A 19,797-nucleotide genomic window follows, 5' to 3' on the forward strand; every position below is an offset into this window, starting at 1 on the left:
AGACTATAGATGAGATTCAGAAAAATATGTCAGGGAAGCTGACAGTGATTGAGAGAACTCCGTGAGGTCCCAAGGTGCCTACTTTGAAGGGGATTGAGGCATCATTATTCTATGTACACTGTTTCTTCTGTCTTGTACCTTCTTCAATGAACATCTCTATTTTTTATATTACATGGCTGGATTCCCTCTGGACAGACCTTGTATACGGAAGTATGGGAATGGTGGCAATCTGGCAGTTTTTGCCATAAAACCTGGGTTGTTTTTTTTTTTTTTTTTCAGTAGCTGAGATTTCGGGCATACACAGAGGTCTTTGTTGCACAGAAACAAACATAATCCCTGTGAACTAACTGGGTCAGACACAGTCTAATGGACTCAACACTTTATCTCATTCCATCATCAACAGGTGTTTAGCCCCATTTCCTAGGTGCTAGACAGGATAAGGACATAAAGATGGTACTGCAGGGCCTATGATATAAGTTTGGATTCATCTACTTTTCTCCCTAAAGTATATTTCTAGTCTCAGAGCTCTCCATTCTACCACTCATTTTTTCAGAGTCACGATATAATGTGGCTTCTAATAAGGGCTAAGTCAAGGGTGGATAAGGAAGCTGATGATCCCTGGCAGAGGAAGAAGCGAGAACACCGTTGTTCTAATGAACACTGTCTTCTCCCTTTCCTTCGCCAAGGTGAAGGGTCTTTGACTCTGCACAACTTGCAGGCTTCCTCCCCTGGGGAGGCGCCTCTCTATGCCAGCTCCAAATGCACTAGAGATTACGCTCTCTGAAAGCAAAGCCTTTGGTTTATTTACCTTTGTACTGAGATACCACGTGTGGCATAGCAGCTGGCACATGAGCATATTTTTACGAAATAAATGTTTTCACCCTAAAGGAACAGCAGAAAGCAGAAAGGACCCACATAGCCTGGTCACAGAGAGCGCTGGGAACAGGTGGGTAACTCTGTAAGCAGGCTCTAAGTGGTACTTCATGGATACAATACAGGGTGAGGCAAAAGTGGGTCTGTAGTTGTCCATATGGAAAATAATACATTAATTAATAAATAATGAAAGAATAAACTGTTTCATGTATTCACAACTGTAAACCTACTTTTGACCCACCCTGTATTTACATGCTTCACTCCAGCCCTTAGAGACTACATATGTGATACTGAGAGGACTTCTGCCAAGATGGAGGCGTAGGTGGAAACATTGTGCCTTCTCACACAACCAAGTTTAAAAACAACAAAGTTTGAGCAACAAAAATGCAGCCAAACCACAGAAAATTGAACTATACAGAAGTCTGACAACAACGAACCCTTCAGCCAAACCAGTAAGAGGGGCAGAGCAAGCAGCAGAGTGGGGTCGGCAGGAAAGATCCACCAGACCGACCTGGGCACGCGACCCAGGTGCACCAGCAGCTGTGGGTAGATCCCAGGTGTGGAGTAGCAGTGGGCAGACCCACTGAGGGCTGACCATGGTCACACATTCTCGCACAGATAAACCGGCGAAGGAGAGAGCAGTGAGACAGGACCATGCAGGCCCCAGCAGCAGGAAGCAGCAGAAGGGACCGCTATTGTCCCTCTCTGACCACGCCCCCACATACAGCATCACAAAACAGTGACCTGGGTGGCCCTGCCCTAGTGAACATCTAAGGCTCCGCTTCTCATACATAACAGGTGCAAACAGAGCAAAACATTATGGCTCAAGAAGAACTCAAAGCCCCAGAGCCTATAACTCTAAGCAAACAAGAAATAGCCAAACTTTCAGATGCACAGTTCAAAACACTGGTGATCAGGATGCTCACAGAACTGGTTGATTTTAGTCACAAATTAGAGGAACATATGAAGGCTAAACTAATTGAAGTGAAGGGAAATGCACAGGACACCAATAGTAATGGAAAGGAAACTGGGACTCAGATCAAGGGAGTGGACCAGAAGGAAGAAAGAAACAACCAAACAGAAAAGAATGAAGAAACAAGAATTCAAAAAAAATGAGGAGAGGCTAAGGAACATCCAGGACATCTTTAAATGTTCCAACATCCACATTATAGGGGTACCAGAAGGGGATGAGGAACAAACCAGTGGAACACTTATTTGAACAAATAATAAAGGAGAACTTCCCCAATCTGGCAAAGGAAATAGACTTCCAGGAAATCCAGGAAGCTCAGAGAGTCCCAAAGTAGTTGGACCCAAGAAGGAACACACCAAGGCACATCATAATTACATTAGCCAAGATTAAAATGAAGGAGAGAATCCTAGAAGCAGCAAGAGATAAGGGGACAGTCACCTACAAAGGAGTTCCCATCAGCCTGTCAGTGGATTTCTCAAAAGAGACCTTACAGGCAAGAAGGGGCTAGAAAGAGGTATTCCAAGTCATGAAATCCGAAGACCTACAACCAAGATTGATCTATCCAGCAAAGCTTTCATTTAGAATGGAAGGGCAGATAAAGTGCTTCTCAGATAAGACCAAATTCAAGGAGTTCATCATCACCAAGCCCTTATTATATAAAATGTTAAAGGAACTTATCTAAGAAAAAGAAGATAAAAAAATATGAACAGTGAAAGGACAGCAAACCCAGTTATTAACAACCACACCTAAAACAAAAGCAAACTAAGAGGACAGCTAGATCAGGAGCAGAACCATAGAAATGAAGATCACATGGAGGGTTAGCAACAGGGGAGTTGGAGAAGGAGAAGGGGGGAGAAGGTATAGAAAATAAGTAGCATAGATGGTAGGTAGAAAATAGATAGGGGGGAGGGCAAGAATAGTATGGGAAATATAGAATCTAAAGAACTTGAGACACGTGGTCATAAACTAAAGAAGGGGAATGGTGGGAGAGGGGGTGTGCAGGGTGGAGGGGAATGAAGGGGGGGAATATAACAACTGTAATGACATAATCAATAAAATACATTTTTAAAAAAAGACTATATATGTGATATTGGAAACTGAATGTGAAGGAGAAAGGAAGAACAGTAGAAAAATCCGAAGGGAACGTTGAGAACGGAGTCCGGTCTAAAGAGGATCCTTGCTGGCAACCTTGCTGACAGCCCTTCCCGAGCCTGGTCAGCTAACCTGGACAACTGTTCACCAGGGAGACGACTCGACTGAAACAGCAATGACTGGATTCCTCTACTAGGTCAACAAGAAGAGAGACCACAGAATTTACCAGTGGAAAATATTATTCTTAAGAATTCATGGGTATTAAAAAGATATTAAAATTAAAAAGAGCAAGTTAAAAATAATATATACTGATTTTTTTTTTGCTTTAAAAGTGATAGAATACACACAGAAAATATGTGGAGGAATAGAACCTATACTGTTAATAGTAATTTGGGGTGGGTTAAATTTGTGGAAATTTTATTCTTTTGGTACTCATAGATTATGGGGGGAATGCATTTTCTACAATGTATATTTCTGTAATGTTTAAATTTTTCTTTTACAGTGAATATATATTATCTTTGTAATCAGAAAAACCCCGAGAAGTGTAAAAATAAGATAAAACTGAAAAAACTCTTGTCTACTAAAAATATCAAAAAAGAGGTCAAAGAGAAATGACACTGAGCGATCGGAGACAGTGTTTTGAAGCCACACTCTTTGTCATTCTGAAGGTCCTCAGCAGAACTCTGACAGCCACCCCAGAACACAAGGGCAGACAATCTTCAAACATGCTTCTACCCAAACTCCTAAGCTTGGGCATTCCGCATTCAATATTTTAATACTGAAGTTCTGCTGAAAATAAATTAGAAAACTTCTGACCTAAAATATGTGTAATTTATTTTTGAATGCTCCCCAAAGCATTTCCTGGGGTGTGAGCGGGCTCCCAGGGAACAGAGATGTGCTCTCTCTTGTGTGGTCTGAGCATGAGATTTTGGTACCCAGCTTCTCAGTGAAAGGCCGGCTGCACTTATGAGCTGCCCGGGTAGAAAGCCAGGTGCTCTGTGCATAAGGTCCCTCTGTTCAAGGAGGCCAAGGCAGCAGAAAGCCTTCTCATTCCCCACCGTCTGGCCAGCCTTTCTGAATCACAGTCAGCCATCCAGCAGCAAAAGATTCAGGATCACCAGACTATTTTCAGATGAATGAGGACTCAAGCCTGAGCAATTAGAAGTAGGTCAATGACTTTTTAAAGCAACTCTCTGAAAGAGGGTGCTTTTCTGCGCAAAATTCTTTTTTGTTGCTGTGTTTCTTTAAAAAGAATATATGGTGACTACCTATATATCCTTTCTTATGTTTTTAGAAGTCTTTCTGTCATAGAACCCTTAAGTATTTTTGGAGATTACTTGTATTTCTCTAGCCTCATGTTTTTAAAGAAACACCTGCTTTTAGAAATATAAATAAAGGCTTCAATATTTCAACTAAAATGTCAGTATTCTCTAGAATTAAAAGAAAGCTTTTTAGAAATTTTAATTTTTTTCATTTGACTCTTCATTATTTGTAATAACCAGGGAAAATCTTTAAGGTGAAATCCCTTTCCTTCTTTTGTTTATTCTTCCTGACTTTCAGAGTTCTATCCTCATTTGGATTCTTACTGGGCAGAAGCGAACACGGCATTTTCTGTGCTTCCTGACTGGGGGTAGCAGAACCCATCTGTGAATTCCTGCTTCGGAATCAGCAGGGGGAGCTCACTCACACAGGACTCTGAATCCACCTATGCATAAGGGGATAATGAAAAAAGCAACCCAACTTTCTTCAGTAAGAACGGCCCTTCTGCATTTTGAATAACTTATCACGCAATAAGCAACAGGTAATTAATAATGGTACTGAGATAGAGAGCCCCTGAGAAGATGTATTTAGAGACAGCCCAGCCGCAACGGCGAGGCTACTGCTCAAAGCAGGTGCATACTCTTGCCAGTACCTGTTTTTCAAGGCTTGGCTTGCTAAGCTGTACAGTTTGAGGTCCAGCGAGTCTGGTCCCTGGAGTAGCTATCACAATGCTGGTGAGCTGGGCCATGGGGAACGTTTTGGCTATGGTTGCAGTCTGCCCATTGACGACACGGACGGGGTGGATGGAATTCTGGGAGGTAGGGAGGGTCGTGGGGGTAAACTTGGTCAGCATAACAGGCCTCTGGATAAGTTGAGGAGCTGCAAGCATGGGAGGAGGTGCTGGGGCAATAGGAATGTTATTCTGGGCCACAGGCTTGGGTCGAACCTATGGGGAAAGAGAGAACAATTATCGTATTACTTAAAGAAACTTCCTGTAAGTCTAAGTTATTGTCAGATCTTCCACACTACGTATGTGAGATGTTATTTAGTACAAATATTAATACTCACTTTAGTTTTATTATTTCTATAGGTCTTAAGAGATATAATTTTATCAAATACTCATCAGCTCTTAGGAGGCTCCAAATGTTACCCTAGAACGCAGTTCCTCTGATTCTGGACCTAGATCCCTCCATCACATCATGTGGCCTCTGCCAGGCTGAGGTCGAATACCCGATCCAGAGACTGGTTCCACCCAGAACTTGTGCCCAGAGTATGGTAACAGTGCTGCCAACGGCCTTAATTCACACTCTGAACTTCTTCCCATCCACAGCCTCAGTTCACCTGTATTTGTGCCCCTTAAACTCCCCATCTTGGCCACTCCTTCTCTCCGTCTCCCTGTGGGTTTCCTCTTCCTCTGTCCCATACTGAATGTAGGTATTTCTCAGGATCCTGTCCTGGGACCCCTTTTCTCCCCAGTGTCCTCACTCCTCCTGGGACCTAGCATCCACCTCTGGCTTCAATTACCATCTGTGCACTGAAGACTTCCACACTCGTAGCTTAGGACCAGACATTCCCTAAATTTCAGAATCGCATTCAACTGCCCGTTAGACATCTCTACTTGGAAATCTCACAAGAAGTTAAAGTCAACATGTCTAGAACTCTCTAATTTCTTCTTCCAACCCTCTCCTCTTCCTATAATCATCGCCTCAGTAAATGGTCTTTCCCTTCCTAAATATGATTCTTGATGCTTCCCACTCTACTTCCTAAATCCTTCTCAAACATGTCCTGCTTTCCGTCTGCACTGCCACCACTTCACCCTAGGTTCGGCGTACTGAAACAATGACAGAAAACTGTGATTAAAAACATGGGGTCAGCCTTGCCTGAGTTCAAGTCCTAATTCTACCACTCGGCTGTATAACCTAAGGCAACATACCTGATCTCTTTAAGCCAGTATTTCTCCAACTTTTAAAACTATGACCCCCTCCTCCCTGGGCAAAATCCTTCCCCTTATACATTAGAGTTTGACTTTCAGTTAACTCTCCAGCTCTGTTCTCCTGGAAACCTGATAAAGGTAACAATGTTAACTATGTTACCAAGCAACATTACTTATAGTAAAAACGACTCTTTATTGTGAATGGAGAGATTCATAAACACTGGATGGGACATCATACTTTGCGTTTTCCAAGGTGGGTGACCCATAACTGGGCATGTCCACTGGGGACCTTGAAAGCCATGCCTATGGATTTGTTATAGGATATGGCTTCTGTGAGGCAAAAGGCTTCTATGCCAGAGTGGCTCTCCCACTGTCCCAGTCTCCCTGCACCTGAGCTATCCCTGGGCAGCTGTAGAGACCACCCTGTGGGCTCCTGCAGGGACTCACTCCCATGCAAGAAAAGCATCTCAGCTGAGCAAAAGCTGGCAACTTCTGGTTTCTACCCTGTATCGTTCTAAGTAGGCTAGTGCCAAGTGTGAGCTGACTGGCTAAACTTCAGGTGCCCCTTTGGTGGGTGCTGCAGACACACAGTAGGAAATACGTTTCACGCTGTCACCAGTACACACACACAGACATCTATCTCCATCTCTATAAAATAAAAACTACATGAAATAATACTTATGCGCTATGTGCTCTAGTGGTTCCTACTATGTTTTGTTCATTTTATTTAAGAACTCTGCTTATAATTCACTAGATTGATTTCACAGCTGACTAATGGGTCATGACCCACCACTTAAAAAAGAGCAATACCTACTTTCTAGGATTATTGTAAGAATTAAAACAGATAACCCATGTAAAGCTCCTACACAGGGAGTAACACATCGCAAGATCCTCTAAACTGTAGCTATTATTATTGTTGACAATATCTTAACTGTTTTTCCCCCCTACAGTCTTGACAACCTCTAATCTATTCTCCACACAGTGGAAAGAAGGAATTTTCTAAAATGAAAATCTGATCATACCAAGTACTTGTCTCTAAATGCTTTCATGGCTCCCCTCGTTCCTGGGAAAAGGCCCGAATTCCTATGTAGCCCATGATGCCCCACCAGCTCTGGCCCGTGGGCTCCTCCAGCCTGAGTCAGCCACATGGCCCCCTGCGCTTGGCCGCGCCAAATCTTGTCTGGTTCCTCAAGCTTACGTGCATTTCTCCAACCCTGACTTAAGTATATGTTTTGCCCTCTGCCTGAAGCATTTTTATTCTTCCCCCAAAACTTTACCAGGCTAATTTTACCGGAATTTTGATCTCAGATAGAATGTCAAGTCTTCATGGAAATGTTCTGTAATACTCTTTAAAATGACCACAGACTGCCCTGTCCTTCCCAGAGTGGACAGTGTAGTTGCCTGTCCATGTGTCTGAAGCTCTCTGAGGGCAGGGAATAGTCTGTCCTGCTAAGCACTAAGTATCCACAGGGCTTAGTGCCGTCTTTGAAGCACAAGGTATTTATTAAGAATTTATCTGATAAATGATTAAAATCACATAGGCAGTTTAGAAATCACTTACGGCCACTGACCACAAAATTCCTTTTTCTTCCCTATTTGCCTGAAACCTGAGGCCTCGGACAGGAATCACCAGCCTTTGTACCAGGCAAATCAACTCCCCTTAAAACCCAGACTGGGACAACGCTGACATTCTGCCAGGAGAAGGGTGAACTCAGCCCAACTGCCGGAAAAATACTCTCAGTAGAATGTGGGCAAGCCGTGCTGCTTGGGCCTACACAGAAGGTTCCCTGTGCAGACCCAAGTCGAAATCTTCATAAGCAAGGCTTCGTGTTTAGGTATGAGACTAGCTGTCACTTCCCGGAGCAGAACTGACTGGCTTCTACTGGATAGTTTGGCTGTTGTTTCCTTCCCTGCTCTCTCTGACATATAGGAAAAACTGAATAAAAAGTGGTATTTATATTCCTTTCCCACTGGCAGGTAGGTTTTGGCTAACTTCTTCCAGTAAGTTAACATTATAAGGTTTAAAATGGTGTTATCTTAATCTTTTACATTTAGGAAATTATCCTGTCCTCACATCCTCCTGCTACTGCCATCAGTCACTGCTAAGAAACCCTGATGATAAAGTCAGCTTCATCACGGCACAGAAATCAGTAGCTGGAGTCTTTAGTTAAGCGGGATCTGAATACAGCTGAGCTGACAAGAGCGTTACAGGCTGCGCAGAAAGGGCCCATGAGGATTTCCGGCCCACCGAGCCCTGGCTGGGCTTGTCACTGGCGTACCCACCTGTGGAAGAAAGTTTGGACGCGGAGTGAGTCTAGGAGGAGGGATAAACTGTGGTACTTTGATGGGTTGAGGAGGTGTTGCCTGAACCTGCTAAAAAACAAGAAAGATAAATAAACCAGAGATGACAATAAATGTTCAACATCAAAGCTAGATATTCTTAAAGTAATTCCAGCATCATTGTTCTCTGGATCACACAATATTTTCTACAAGCTTTCACTACAGAATTAATCAGCTGAATTAGCATGCCTTAAGAAACTGCTTCACTCTCCCACCTGCATTACTTTATCCCGCAGAGTGAACCAGTCGCATTTGTTCCCTCACATACCTGCAGGCTCAGCAACTTAGACAATCTCCTTTGACACTCAGAACTCCTGCGCTTATGTATTTTAAAAGTCAAGACTGGATCCAAAGTAAAATCAACTTGCTGCCGGGCCAAATGGGCCCTTTCCTACCATTAGAGCTTAATCTGATGGTGAATGGCTTTATTCCTATAGAGGATTTTCTAACTCTCAGTATCTGGCCGAGTTCTCTGGTTGCTTCTGTAAAGATTCCTGGTTTCCCCCCCCGCCCCCGCCAAGTGGTGAAGCTTCACTTCATTGCTCTCTAGTTTTACTCATCACTGGTCATCATTCAAAAGCCACCAAGAACTCTCAGCTGCCATTTTAGAAGCAAATTTTTAAACAAATATTTGGATACCCTTCCCCAAGACTCTGAGAATATCAGTTTCTAAATGGTTTATCCTAAAAATCTCACATACAATTTTGTTCAAGTACTTCTTCCTTCAAGGGATCTTTTTTCTAAAAGACGTTGGGCATGGATACTGTTAATTTGTGAGTTTCTTGAATATTTCTAAGTGCCCACTAACTCTGGTACTTCCTGGGTGAAGTCAATTTCAGGAGACAGTGAATAAAGGGGTTCAGCAGGGAGTTTCCCCAAATCGGTAACAGAGCACCAGAGTCTAGGCACCCACGTTTCACAGGAAGTGAAGCAGGGCCGTGGAGAGGAGGGAGAGATACATGAAATAGTGCATATGCCTCTCTGAAGGGCATTTTCCCCCCTCAAGTCAAGTCAAACTTTGGCCTCAGATAACGCACTGAATGGGCCTTGGTCTTTGGTACCAGGAACCCTAGACAGTTATTTGAGTAAAAGGTAGGAAAGCTATATTCCCTAGTCAGCCCCCAAGGGGACTTTGGTGTGGTAGAGTGACGGAGACTGGAAAATCCAGCAGGAGCATAATACGGCTATACTCCACAAACACATACCCTGAACCCTCTCATGTGGACACACATGAATAGCAGCTGGTGGCTTACCAGAGTGACTGTGTTTTTTGCCACAATTTGGACAGCCTCTGCCCCAGGCCCAGTGACCTTACTAGACGTCTGCAGGTTGACTGGTGTGTTCTGCACATCAGTGCTGAGCACAGCCTTCTGGCTGTTGATGGCGGTCACCATAGCAATGGTAGGTCTCTGGCCCACAACAGAGGCAGGCATGGTCGCAGTTGCTGCTTTCAAGACGAGAGGTAGTGTCTTTGTGGTAATCATAGAAGCTGTAGTTACAGTCTTCTAGGAGACATGGAGAACAGGTATTAGGACACTGAAGTGTGATCCCACTCAACGACATGCTGCTAACCCCCAGCCGAAAACAAAGCACTTCATTCTCCTTATCAGTCCAGTTTCCCGGTATGACAGCATTTCTTTTTTGTACACAGAGCACAGGTCTTACTGCAGAGTAGGACAGTTTCTAGTTTGCCACAGCTCTCAATCTAGTTTCAAGCTCCCGGTAATAGTTGTGACTAGTATGGGTACAAGGTTTTCAACAACGAATGGGGCAGGTTTTTAAAAAAATATTATCACTTTTTAAAAAAGATATTATTTATTTATTTTTTCAGAGAGAGGGAGAGGGGGGAAGAAAGAGAGGAAGTGAAACAATCAGTTGCCTCTTGCAGGCCCCCAACTGGGGACCTAGCCTGCACCCCAGGCATGTGCCCTGACTGGGAATTAAACTGGCAATCTTTTGGTTTGCAGGGTGGTGCACAGTCCAACAGCCAGAGCTGTGGTGGGTTTATAGATACAGAATATGAGTATACCTATTCCTTCTGGTTTTTCTATTCTTAACTTGCTTTCAATTAATTTAAACTTTGTACAAGTTGCAATACACACTATCTCTATCCTTAATTGCTACAACCTTGTCAACAGAAAGCCATCACACAATTCCGATTATCTGCTTTCCGTGACATGAAGGTGGGAATAAAAGGACAGTGTCTTCTCATTCTTTTGAGTGTCACCCTGGAGAGGTAGAAGGGAACCTCATATGAGGATCAGTGTAACTGCTGCCTTGGAGGCAGTAAATGCCAAACTGGATAATAAAACCAACTAGTATAGTAAATACCAAAAAATATATAGTGATACTGAAGGGATGTGAGTCACTACCTATAACCCTTACTCTGGAGAACTGCAGTAGTGATCAAAGATTCAGTGAAATGTGACAAGGTGGAAACAAACACCTGAGTTTCAAAAGCCTCACAGATCAGAAGATGGACTGGGTGAGAGGACTTGACTGATGCTCCATAAGAGCTATTGCAGCTTTGAAGCTGTATTGTCCTGAACTTTTTATTAGAGTAACTGAAGGAGCCAGTTACACAGCACACACAACTATCTAGTGCTACTAGTCAGTCATTCAAAATACAGACATTTCCAGAACATGAAAATTTATCTGGTCCAACTTGTTGGTTCTGATTTGGATACTAACCCACCTTCTTCTTCTTACTTTGCACTCGTGCCATCTAATTTGGTAGCTACTAGCCACATAGAGCTGTTTAAATGAAGTTCATTAAAACAAAACAAAATTAAAACACCAGTTCATCAGTTACCTAGCCACATTTCAAATGCTGAACAGCCACCTGTGGCTAGTGACGACCAAATTGGATGGTGTAGATTTCCAACAGTACAGAAAGTTCCGCTGGACGACAATGCTCTGGACCAGTGAAAAAGACCCCACTCTCCAGGACCCAGATCTCGACAAATTCCCTTTGAATTTCTATTTTGGTGTCTACATTAGCACTTGTGTGTTAAGTTGTTTGGTTATAGACAAATCACCTAAATCTTTGTTTCTTCTGCTCTGAGTCAGTAACATAGGCATGGCTTATTTTCCTTGCCACGGCCTCCTTAAATATGAAATGGGAGTGAAGGGGAAACCTTATATTTATTTTGGGGGTTAGCAGGTCATCTACTTTATATCGGTGATGAAAACCAAATAAAAAGCTAAATGCTATTTATCATTAGAAATGTTACCGTAGTATAGCAGCAAGGACTGACTTTACATTACCAACCAGCTATTTGTAATAAGGGTTTGTAACCCAGGCTGGTATCAGCTCTATCTCTGATTTAAAATATAGTCTAAACTTTGAAGTGGCAAGGAAATCCCACCAGATGGCATTCAATCCAGGTACTTCCACAGGTTACTGAAGTAAACGCTCTAGTCAGCAGCACTCAGCGACATGAATTTTAAAACAGTTGTGCATGTTATTCCTGCTTTAAAAAGAGTTTAATAGACCTTTGTTTGAAACCTCCTTGGTTCAAGTAAGGTTGTTTTAAATAACCCTAAAGGGATTAAGTAAGACCTCAAACTCACCTGAACTATATACTTACCATCAACTGCCAACACTTAAAAAAAGCTCAAACCTAACAAGCTTGTTCATATCTTAGCATTTTTATTCTCCTTTATAAACATTCAGTTGTGGCTAATTGTACTCCATGTATTTTAGCATCTATGAAACTCTCTGTATACACAGGCACAGGACATAGTATTATATGCACCAAGGAAAACTTTTGGGAGGATATATTTACTATTTATTGACACCAGGTATCGACACAGGTATTAACTGAGTCTTTACTCCCAGTCTGGTGCCTATTCTATGCTAAATATTAGGAACATAAATCAGTCTTGGAGTGTAGAGTTGAGATGACAAAGAGAATCTAGAATTTTGAGATTCAAACCTAATAAAAACCTCTGAACTGTTCTGGCAGGAGGGGAAAAAAGAGGAAATGTAACCAACTACAAAGACAAATTTTTATAGAAGCTGTCCTTGGCTGGCCCACGCTATCTATGCACGACTGCCTTTGAGAGAAGACAGAAGTTTCCCCACTTCATGAAGGGGTTAATTCTGACAAAACCCAAGCTGCATGAACTAGAAGTTAATACAGAAATGCATGGCAAGAAGAACTAACTACAAAATCCTTTTCATTTGTTTTTATTTTTTGCTAAGTTATTACTGTTGTATACCTACAAAGCATGAGGTATTGATCGAAAACATACAGACTCCGATGTACAAATCAGAACTTAGAGGGATCATTACAGTGAGCTGTAACTAATGACCTCACCTATTTTAGACCATTTCCTTTGTTTAATTTCGAACGGAAGGTCGCTGCTGTACACTCAAACAACTACAAAGACACCTCTTCCCTTTGCCTGTAGGGGTTCATTTTCTGTTCGGTTTTATTAACCGTATGCTTCTTTACATTTGTATTACATTTGTGAATATAAGTTGAAGGGTATGCCTGCATTCGACTATTCTGTTTTTTATTTCCTATAGATTGAAAACATTTCAAAATATACACACAAGCATGAGTTGATGTTGACTAAGGGACCTGGTCCCCCTGCTCCCCCTACCTTGGTGCATACTAACCTGACTTGCAATAAAAAAACTTTCTCCTCCCTGTCGATGCTGTAATTGCTACTTAATGGTCACTGCTTTTTTTTTTTTGGTCACTGCTTTCTGAACTTGATATTTAATATATGCCACATGTAACTTCTCATTTGGCCTTGACCTCATGAACCTTTAGTGACTCCCTATGACTGCCAAAATTCCCAAAAGTTTTGTCATGCGCTTGGGGGCTCCCACAAGCTGGCCTCTTCCTAACTTTATGGATTTATCTCCCTCTCCATCATTTCCTGAAATCCATGCTTCAGCCACACCAGCCTTCTCTCTATTACCTGGGCATGTACTTACTTTTTTGACCCCATTTTTTTGTTCACATTGTTCTCTACACCTGCGACACTCTTTTTCTCTCTGCTCATCACTGAAATCTCACTTATCTGTCAAGGCACTGCTCAAATGCCACCTTCTTTATGAAGTACTGTCTGATCCCTCCACTCAAAATGACTGTCCTCTGGTATTTTCACAGCTCTTTATTGGTACTCTCATGTTATTCTTCTTTGTTAGCTGTTTACGTCTTCCTCTCCTTTTCTAAAGCTTTTAAATCCCTGAAGACAGAAATTCTGTCTCATTTGTGAATCTATCTTCTACACTGCCTAGCACGGTGCTTGCATATAACAAAAACTCCGTAACTACAGAATGAATGAAAGTAATGATAGCATACCAGATTCTGGGCAGGGACCATTACCTCTTTGTATACTAGCATCTAGCACATAGAGAGTACTCAGTGAACAATGCTTGATTGTTTATTGTAAAAACAAAAACCTAGAGGATCTTTTGGCTTTTAACATTAAGCATCTGTATTACCTACCTAAAACAAAACGAGCGATGTCACACAACCCTGTTTTGGGGACAGGCGGAGGGCCCTCACCGACACCACCTCAAAGCAGTACATAATTCAGATTATACCAGGAAGGGAATAGCCATTGTAAATGTGACTTAAATATTTTTCTCTGATTAGTATGACATGAAATGTTACTTGAACAGAAAGTTTCCAAGGGTAAGAGAGAAAATTCCTATGTATCAGAAAATAATAAAGCCTACCACACTCTTTCCATGTAAATTCTTTCTGAGCAAACTGTACTTTGGAAAGAGAACAGATCAATTCAACCCTGTTTAAAGGTCCAACATAGGAATCTGGTAAACAAGCTTTTAGAAGAAGGACAAGTTTTGGTCAGGGGGTTTCAAAAGTCAGTTTGAATACCTAATTTTCAAATAACCTTGGGGAGAAGATTAGGGTAAACATTTTGTAGGCTGCTCTAACTATCTGATTCACAAAAGGGATTCTTCATTTTCCCTCTTTGGCATTTTATATAATGGTTTTGGTTTTTTGGTATTACATGGCAATACAGAAGAGCAGTGAATGAATAGATTTTTTACTCAGAACATCTGGGTTCAAATCTTGGCTCTACTACATATGACCTACATGATCTTAGGTAATTCCTTAATCTCTCTGTGCCTTAGTTTTCTTTTCTTAAAAGAAAGAGAAAATAATAATAATGATAACAACAACAAGGACAACATCTTCTCTATTAGGGTTGGGGTGAGGATTATGTACGTTATACATGGAAAGCACTTAGGAGAGTACCAGTCTACAGTAGTCTCAATGAAACGTTACCTATATCTAGTATTTTATACGTTCTTCACTTTGCAAAATTGTTGTTTATAGTGTAAAATATTGTATCTAGTATTTTAATACATTCTTCATTTGCAAAATGTTGTTTATGAACCAGCCCAAGGTCCACAAACAGTGAAGAACCAAGTAAACAGTAACTTTCCCTTTACCTATAAAGATACAATGAAGATTTGGTGTTGGTGGGTCAGAGACATCCACACTGAGGTTTCGAAAGATTTAAGAGCTTCACTCATGTGCAATCCTGAGTATACTAAGTGTGAACGTGTAATTTTCTGGGGAGGGGATCCAGAGCTGTCACGAGAGTCTTCAAGGGGTCTGTGACCTCCAAGGATCAACAACCATGGCTCAACCATCCCATTTTAAAAGCTGTGCCCACATTACATCTAAGTGTGGGGAGATCAAGCTTGAATAATTTCCTTAACTGAAGGTCATTCCCAAATATGTCCTTTTTGTGTGTCTGGACTGCCTCACTATCCTCACATTCTATGCAGTTTAAATGCCCTCTGCAGTAAAATCATTTGCGCAGCTACACTGAGTTAGAATGTTATTAAGCTTCTACTCCTTAGTGCTAGTTTTGACCTGCAGCTTCCCTTCCAGATCTCCTTCAGTGTATTAGAATGGATTCATATTCTCATGAATATGGACTTAGAAATGAATATTTTGTTTCTATGAATAATGGAAATACATCACCCTTCTAACTGCCTCTTTCTACCTGGTCCCAAGGGCACTGATCCTATAATATCTCCATGCTTAATTGCTAAGAATTCCAGAAAAACAATTTCAGAAGAGGTAAAGTTATAGACTTTTAGAACAAGCTCTGATAAATATTTCAAGATATTCAAAATAAGACTTTACTTCTGTTCTCATACAAAGATGCAATTTTCCTTTGTCACTGACTACCTTTCCCTCCTTTTTGAACAGGCGGTAAATCATTTCATTTCTGCTCCTCAGTAATGTTATTTCCTTTTACAAATGAATTTCAAGTTAATCTTATCCTAGATATATGATATGATATGATATATGATATATGATATAAAAAAGTAACCAAAATAACTTTTGCTTAGAGCTACTTAAACTTACCATAGTCTGAAACAAGACCCAGTTCACATGACCAGTAACACACTGATGTACAACACGGAGCCCACAGAGCCCCGCCCACACGTTACCTGGGACGCAGTCAGACTGGGAGAGGGTGCAGCTGACTGGGCATGGTGGTGGTGGTACTGCTGTTGCTGCTGTAGCTGCTGTAGTGGTTGCTGCTGTGCTGTTTGTAGTTTGTTTTCAGATTGTGGCAATGGCTGTATTTGGAATTTGTCAGGTTGTTCTTGCTTTACCATCAGATTCTTCCGTAGCTGTTCAACTACTCGTTTCTATCAAATGAGAACAAAGAAATAAAACCTATCAGAATACTGTCTTACCAGCTGTAGAGAAATATGAAGCAATTACATGCCTCTGACATCTTTAATCTAAAACTTGTTACAACTAAAATTAACAGATATGACAAATAAGGAGAAACCTATGGCATAAGAAACATTTTTATACATAAAGAGAAACTGAGGCATGCACATAAGAAAAACTAATGGAGGTCACATAGCAGAGCTCAGATTTCTTGACTATGATTAGCCGGGGGTGCTAGGCTGGAAGGGCAGGACAATAGAGTGCAGCAGTGAAGATGGGACCCTGGAAATGTAATGCCTAAATTCAAATTTCAGTTGTGCTGTTTACCAGTTATATGACATTGGTCAAGTTACTTAACCTATCTATGGCTGTAATTCCTGTCCTGTAAAATGAGGCAACTATAACAATATCCTTAGGGTTCTTACAAGTACCAAACCAGCTGCTAAATGTAAAGTACTCAGAACTGTTATGGACACAGTATTGGTCATTTTTCTTCTTGCATCTGACAGCATGGGTACCAGCCATACTAATTTTTCTCAATCAAAAAGTATCTTGTAGCTGCCCCAGATTCAAACATTAAATAGACTATTAAACAAAGAACACCTGATCTCATAAATATGCAATATAAACAATACACATTCTATTTATTGAATTTTTGCGGGGGGAGACAGACAGACCTTGATTTGTTGTTGTACTCATTTATGCACTCACTGGCTGATTCTTGTATGTGCCTTGACTGGGGATGGAACTCACAACCTTGGAAGTATCAGGACAATGCTCCAACCAACTGAGCTGCTGGCCAGGGCCTAGACATTCTAAATCACTGAAATGTATACCTCATGAGCTGCACTTCTTTGCTGAGCTAGGATCTGTAGAAATGCATGCATTTGTTTAGGCAGAGTAGGGATTTATTTACACGGGATGAAAATTTTAAGGTTTGCTGAATTTTCTTGACCTTGTTCAAATCCAAGAACATATGTACCTGATACCTTCATTACTATATATTACTATGTATAATATAATTATAACATATAGTATTATAATTACTAAATATTATACATATAGTAATATATTATATTACTACACATAATACACTTTAACAGAATGTAAGTTCCATGAGGGAAAGGACTTTTCCTCACACCCATATCTGTGGCTAAGTCAATGTCCTCATCCTCTTCACATAATATATAAAGTGACCAGCAAAAGGCTCAGGCGATATACAGTAACCATTTGGGGCCAGACTTGGGTTCTGACTCTCTTGCTCTCATAGCTGAAAGAAAATATAAGCAGCACTGTCTCATACACTTTCAAGTGTTTGTTATTTCTGAAAAAAACAGACTGCCATTTTCTAATAGAGATTATGAATAGAGAAAAGGGAGTGAATAGAGATTTTTAAATAAAGAGTTAAGTGAAAACAGAGAGCCAGGTTGATTTTCAAATTCCTGCTTATGATTCTAACCAACTTCATAGCACGTATGCTCTAAAAATCCAAACCTGCAGGCTGCTTGCTTAACATATTTGAATATTAAAATACTTACAAAATGGATTTTTAAAGAGTTGAGTCCATGTAAAATACATCCTTGAAAGAATTTTTATTAGTTTTATTATTGACTTTTTTTAGTAATGAAAATAGCACAGAAAGGCCAATTTTGGGGGGAAAAGTCTGCTATACTTTATACTTTGCTAGCACTTCTTCTTTCAGTCGTTAAACATTAAGAAGAAAAACAAAAGGATGCAGAGTCCAATGTCTCTACAGAAACCATCTGCAGAATAATAAAAATGCAAATTAATAAAAATATCAAATGCTTATAAAAATTAACTTTCACATCTTTAAAATCCTATTTCTCAAGTATAAACGGCAGAGAAATTGAACTGATATAGTTTAGGAGAAGAGAAAGTAACAGTAGGGGTGCTATGGATTAATTCTGAGTGTCACAAGTAGATTTTATTGCTTGGTGACTGCCAGACATTTAACAATTAAATAATTATTTAGAGGTGCTTTCAGTCTGCCTCCAAAACATATTAATCAGCATTAATCAAACATAACAACAAATAAACAAAAGTATAACACAACAGTGAGAGAAAGAAACTCCAAAAAAAAAAAAAACAGCTCAAATCAGAGGAGAGAAACCAGGGGAAAAACATACAACACAAATGTAACACCTGCCAAAAAATAAACTTTGAACAAAAACAGCACAGGAAATTAAATAATTACTATACCAGGCACAAAATGAAAGGGTGTTTTTCTGCTCTACAGCCATCCTTAGGAGATACAGTGTTCTCTACAGGCTGCCTAACGGGGGTGAACTACAAGCGAGAGACAAAGCCAGGAACCCACTCCCAGTGTTGTGTACAACAGAAGGGAACAGTAGGGGAAAGAACGAGAAAGGGATGCAGGCTAGAGTACTCTGCAGCCATATGGCTAGAGCAAGGTGACGACCAATCAGAACCAGAACCAGGAAAGCGGGAGCAGTGAGTCACAATGCACTCACAACTGTTCCTCCCCCAGGGCCTGAAACAAAGCCTGTGCAACTCGTGGGGGGTTGGAGGGGGGCAGAAGGGTTCAAGCTTGTACACATAAATCAGTCTTTGAAAAGACGGGGGAAAAAAGAGGAAAAAAAAAGAAGAAAAAGAAAGAGCTGTGTAGACTGGACATGGGTCAGATCATATAGCTGGGGAAAGTCTTCTTTGAAAGAAGGGTCTGGTGTATTTCAGAGTGCTGCTCAGAAACCCGTGGGCCCTGCAGCTTTGCTGCCAGAAGATTAAGAGACTATCAAGCATGTAGTTGTGCATGTCTGTGAATTGTTTTTTTAAATCAAGATTTGGGGGAAGTACTGATACCTTCTGTAACTTAAATATCACTGCATTTCGAAAACCAACCAACTAAAGTCAGGAGAGCCCTAGCTGGTGTGGCTCAGTGGATTGAGCACCGGCCTGTGAACCAAAACCTCGCCAGTTCAACTGCCAGCCAGGGCACACGCCTGGGTTGCAAGCCAGGATCCTGGTTGGGGGCATGCGAGAGGCAACCAACTGATGTTTCTCTCTCACACTGATGTTTCTCTTACTCTCTCTCTCTCTTCCTTACTGTCTCTCTGAAAATAAGTAAATAAAATCTTTAAAGAAATAAGTGAAGTCAGGGGAGCTCTGTGGTGGAGGCGACCCTTAGGCGACCAGAGGCTGTGCACACGCTTCAGGACTGGCTAATGAAGGAGAGCTGCTGAGTGAGTTTGTTGGCCTCTCTAAGTCCTGCAGTCCAGTCTTGTTCTAGTTTATTCTTGCATACAGGGAAGTCACATTAACTCCAGCAGGACCTCGAGGCTAAAGCTATCATTTCTCATAAACCTTAGCTGTGTGATATCAAGCAAAGTTCCTAAGCATCCTCTCATCTCCACAGAAAGTGAGCCTATACTTTTATTATTATGTGTTTCAAACAAAGAAATCAACTTCTGCTGGTCATTAGTGAAGGTTATGCTGGCATAAACAATTTGGTATTTTCAATGTTATATATAGAGGAGAGCTTTAAACTGAAGCTTTGTCATTCGTCACTCATAGAAAGTTAATGAGAGTTAAAGGGAGAAGAACATGAAAGAGGAAAAGCTGGAAAGAATGAAGGCAGAAGAGAGAGAGAAAAGTTACAA

At 41.1% G+C, this 19,797-nt stretch overlaps 1 protein-coding gene across 18 annotated transcripts in view; it reads right to left on the minus strand.

Moving 5' to 3' along the window:
* The window catches only part of PHF21A (PHD finger protein 21A), a 172,737-nt gene that overhangs the window by 21,758 nt on the left and 131,182 nt on the right, over nt 1-19,797 (minus strand). For 14 of the 18 annotated variants that reach the window (XM_037166079.2, XM_037166084.2, XM_053673045.1 and 11 more), the window contains 4 exons: nt 15,928-16,131; nt 9,722-9,973; nt 8,412-8,501; nt 4,848-5,141 (listed from right to left, as the gene is read on the minus strand). In XM_037166079.2, coding sequence (XP_037021974.1) covers nt 4,848-5,141; nt 8,412-8,501; nt 9,722-9,973; nt 15,928-16,131 — 840 coding nt within the window. The remainder of the gene's footprint in view (nt 1-4,847; nt 5,142-8,411; nt 8,502-9,721; nt 9,974-15,927; nt 16,132-19,797) is intronic. The other 4 variants (XM_037166081.2, XM_037166083.2, XM_037166080.2 and 1 more) reach the window with 2 other exon arrangements.

Source organism: Artibeus jamaicensis, unplaced genomic scaffold (genome assembly GCF_021234435.1).
Source record: "Artibeus jamaicensis isolate MK-2021 breed Jamaican fruit bat unplaced genomic scaffold, CSHL_Jam_final contig_797, whole genome shotgun sequence".
Classification (NCBI taxonomy): domain Eukaryota; kingdom Metazoa; phylum Chordata; class Mammalia; order Chiroptera; family Phyllostomidae; genus Artibeus; species Artibeus jamaicensis.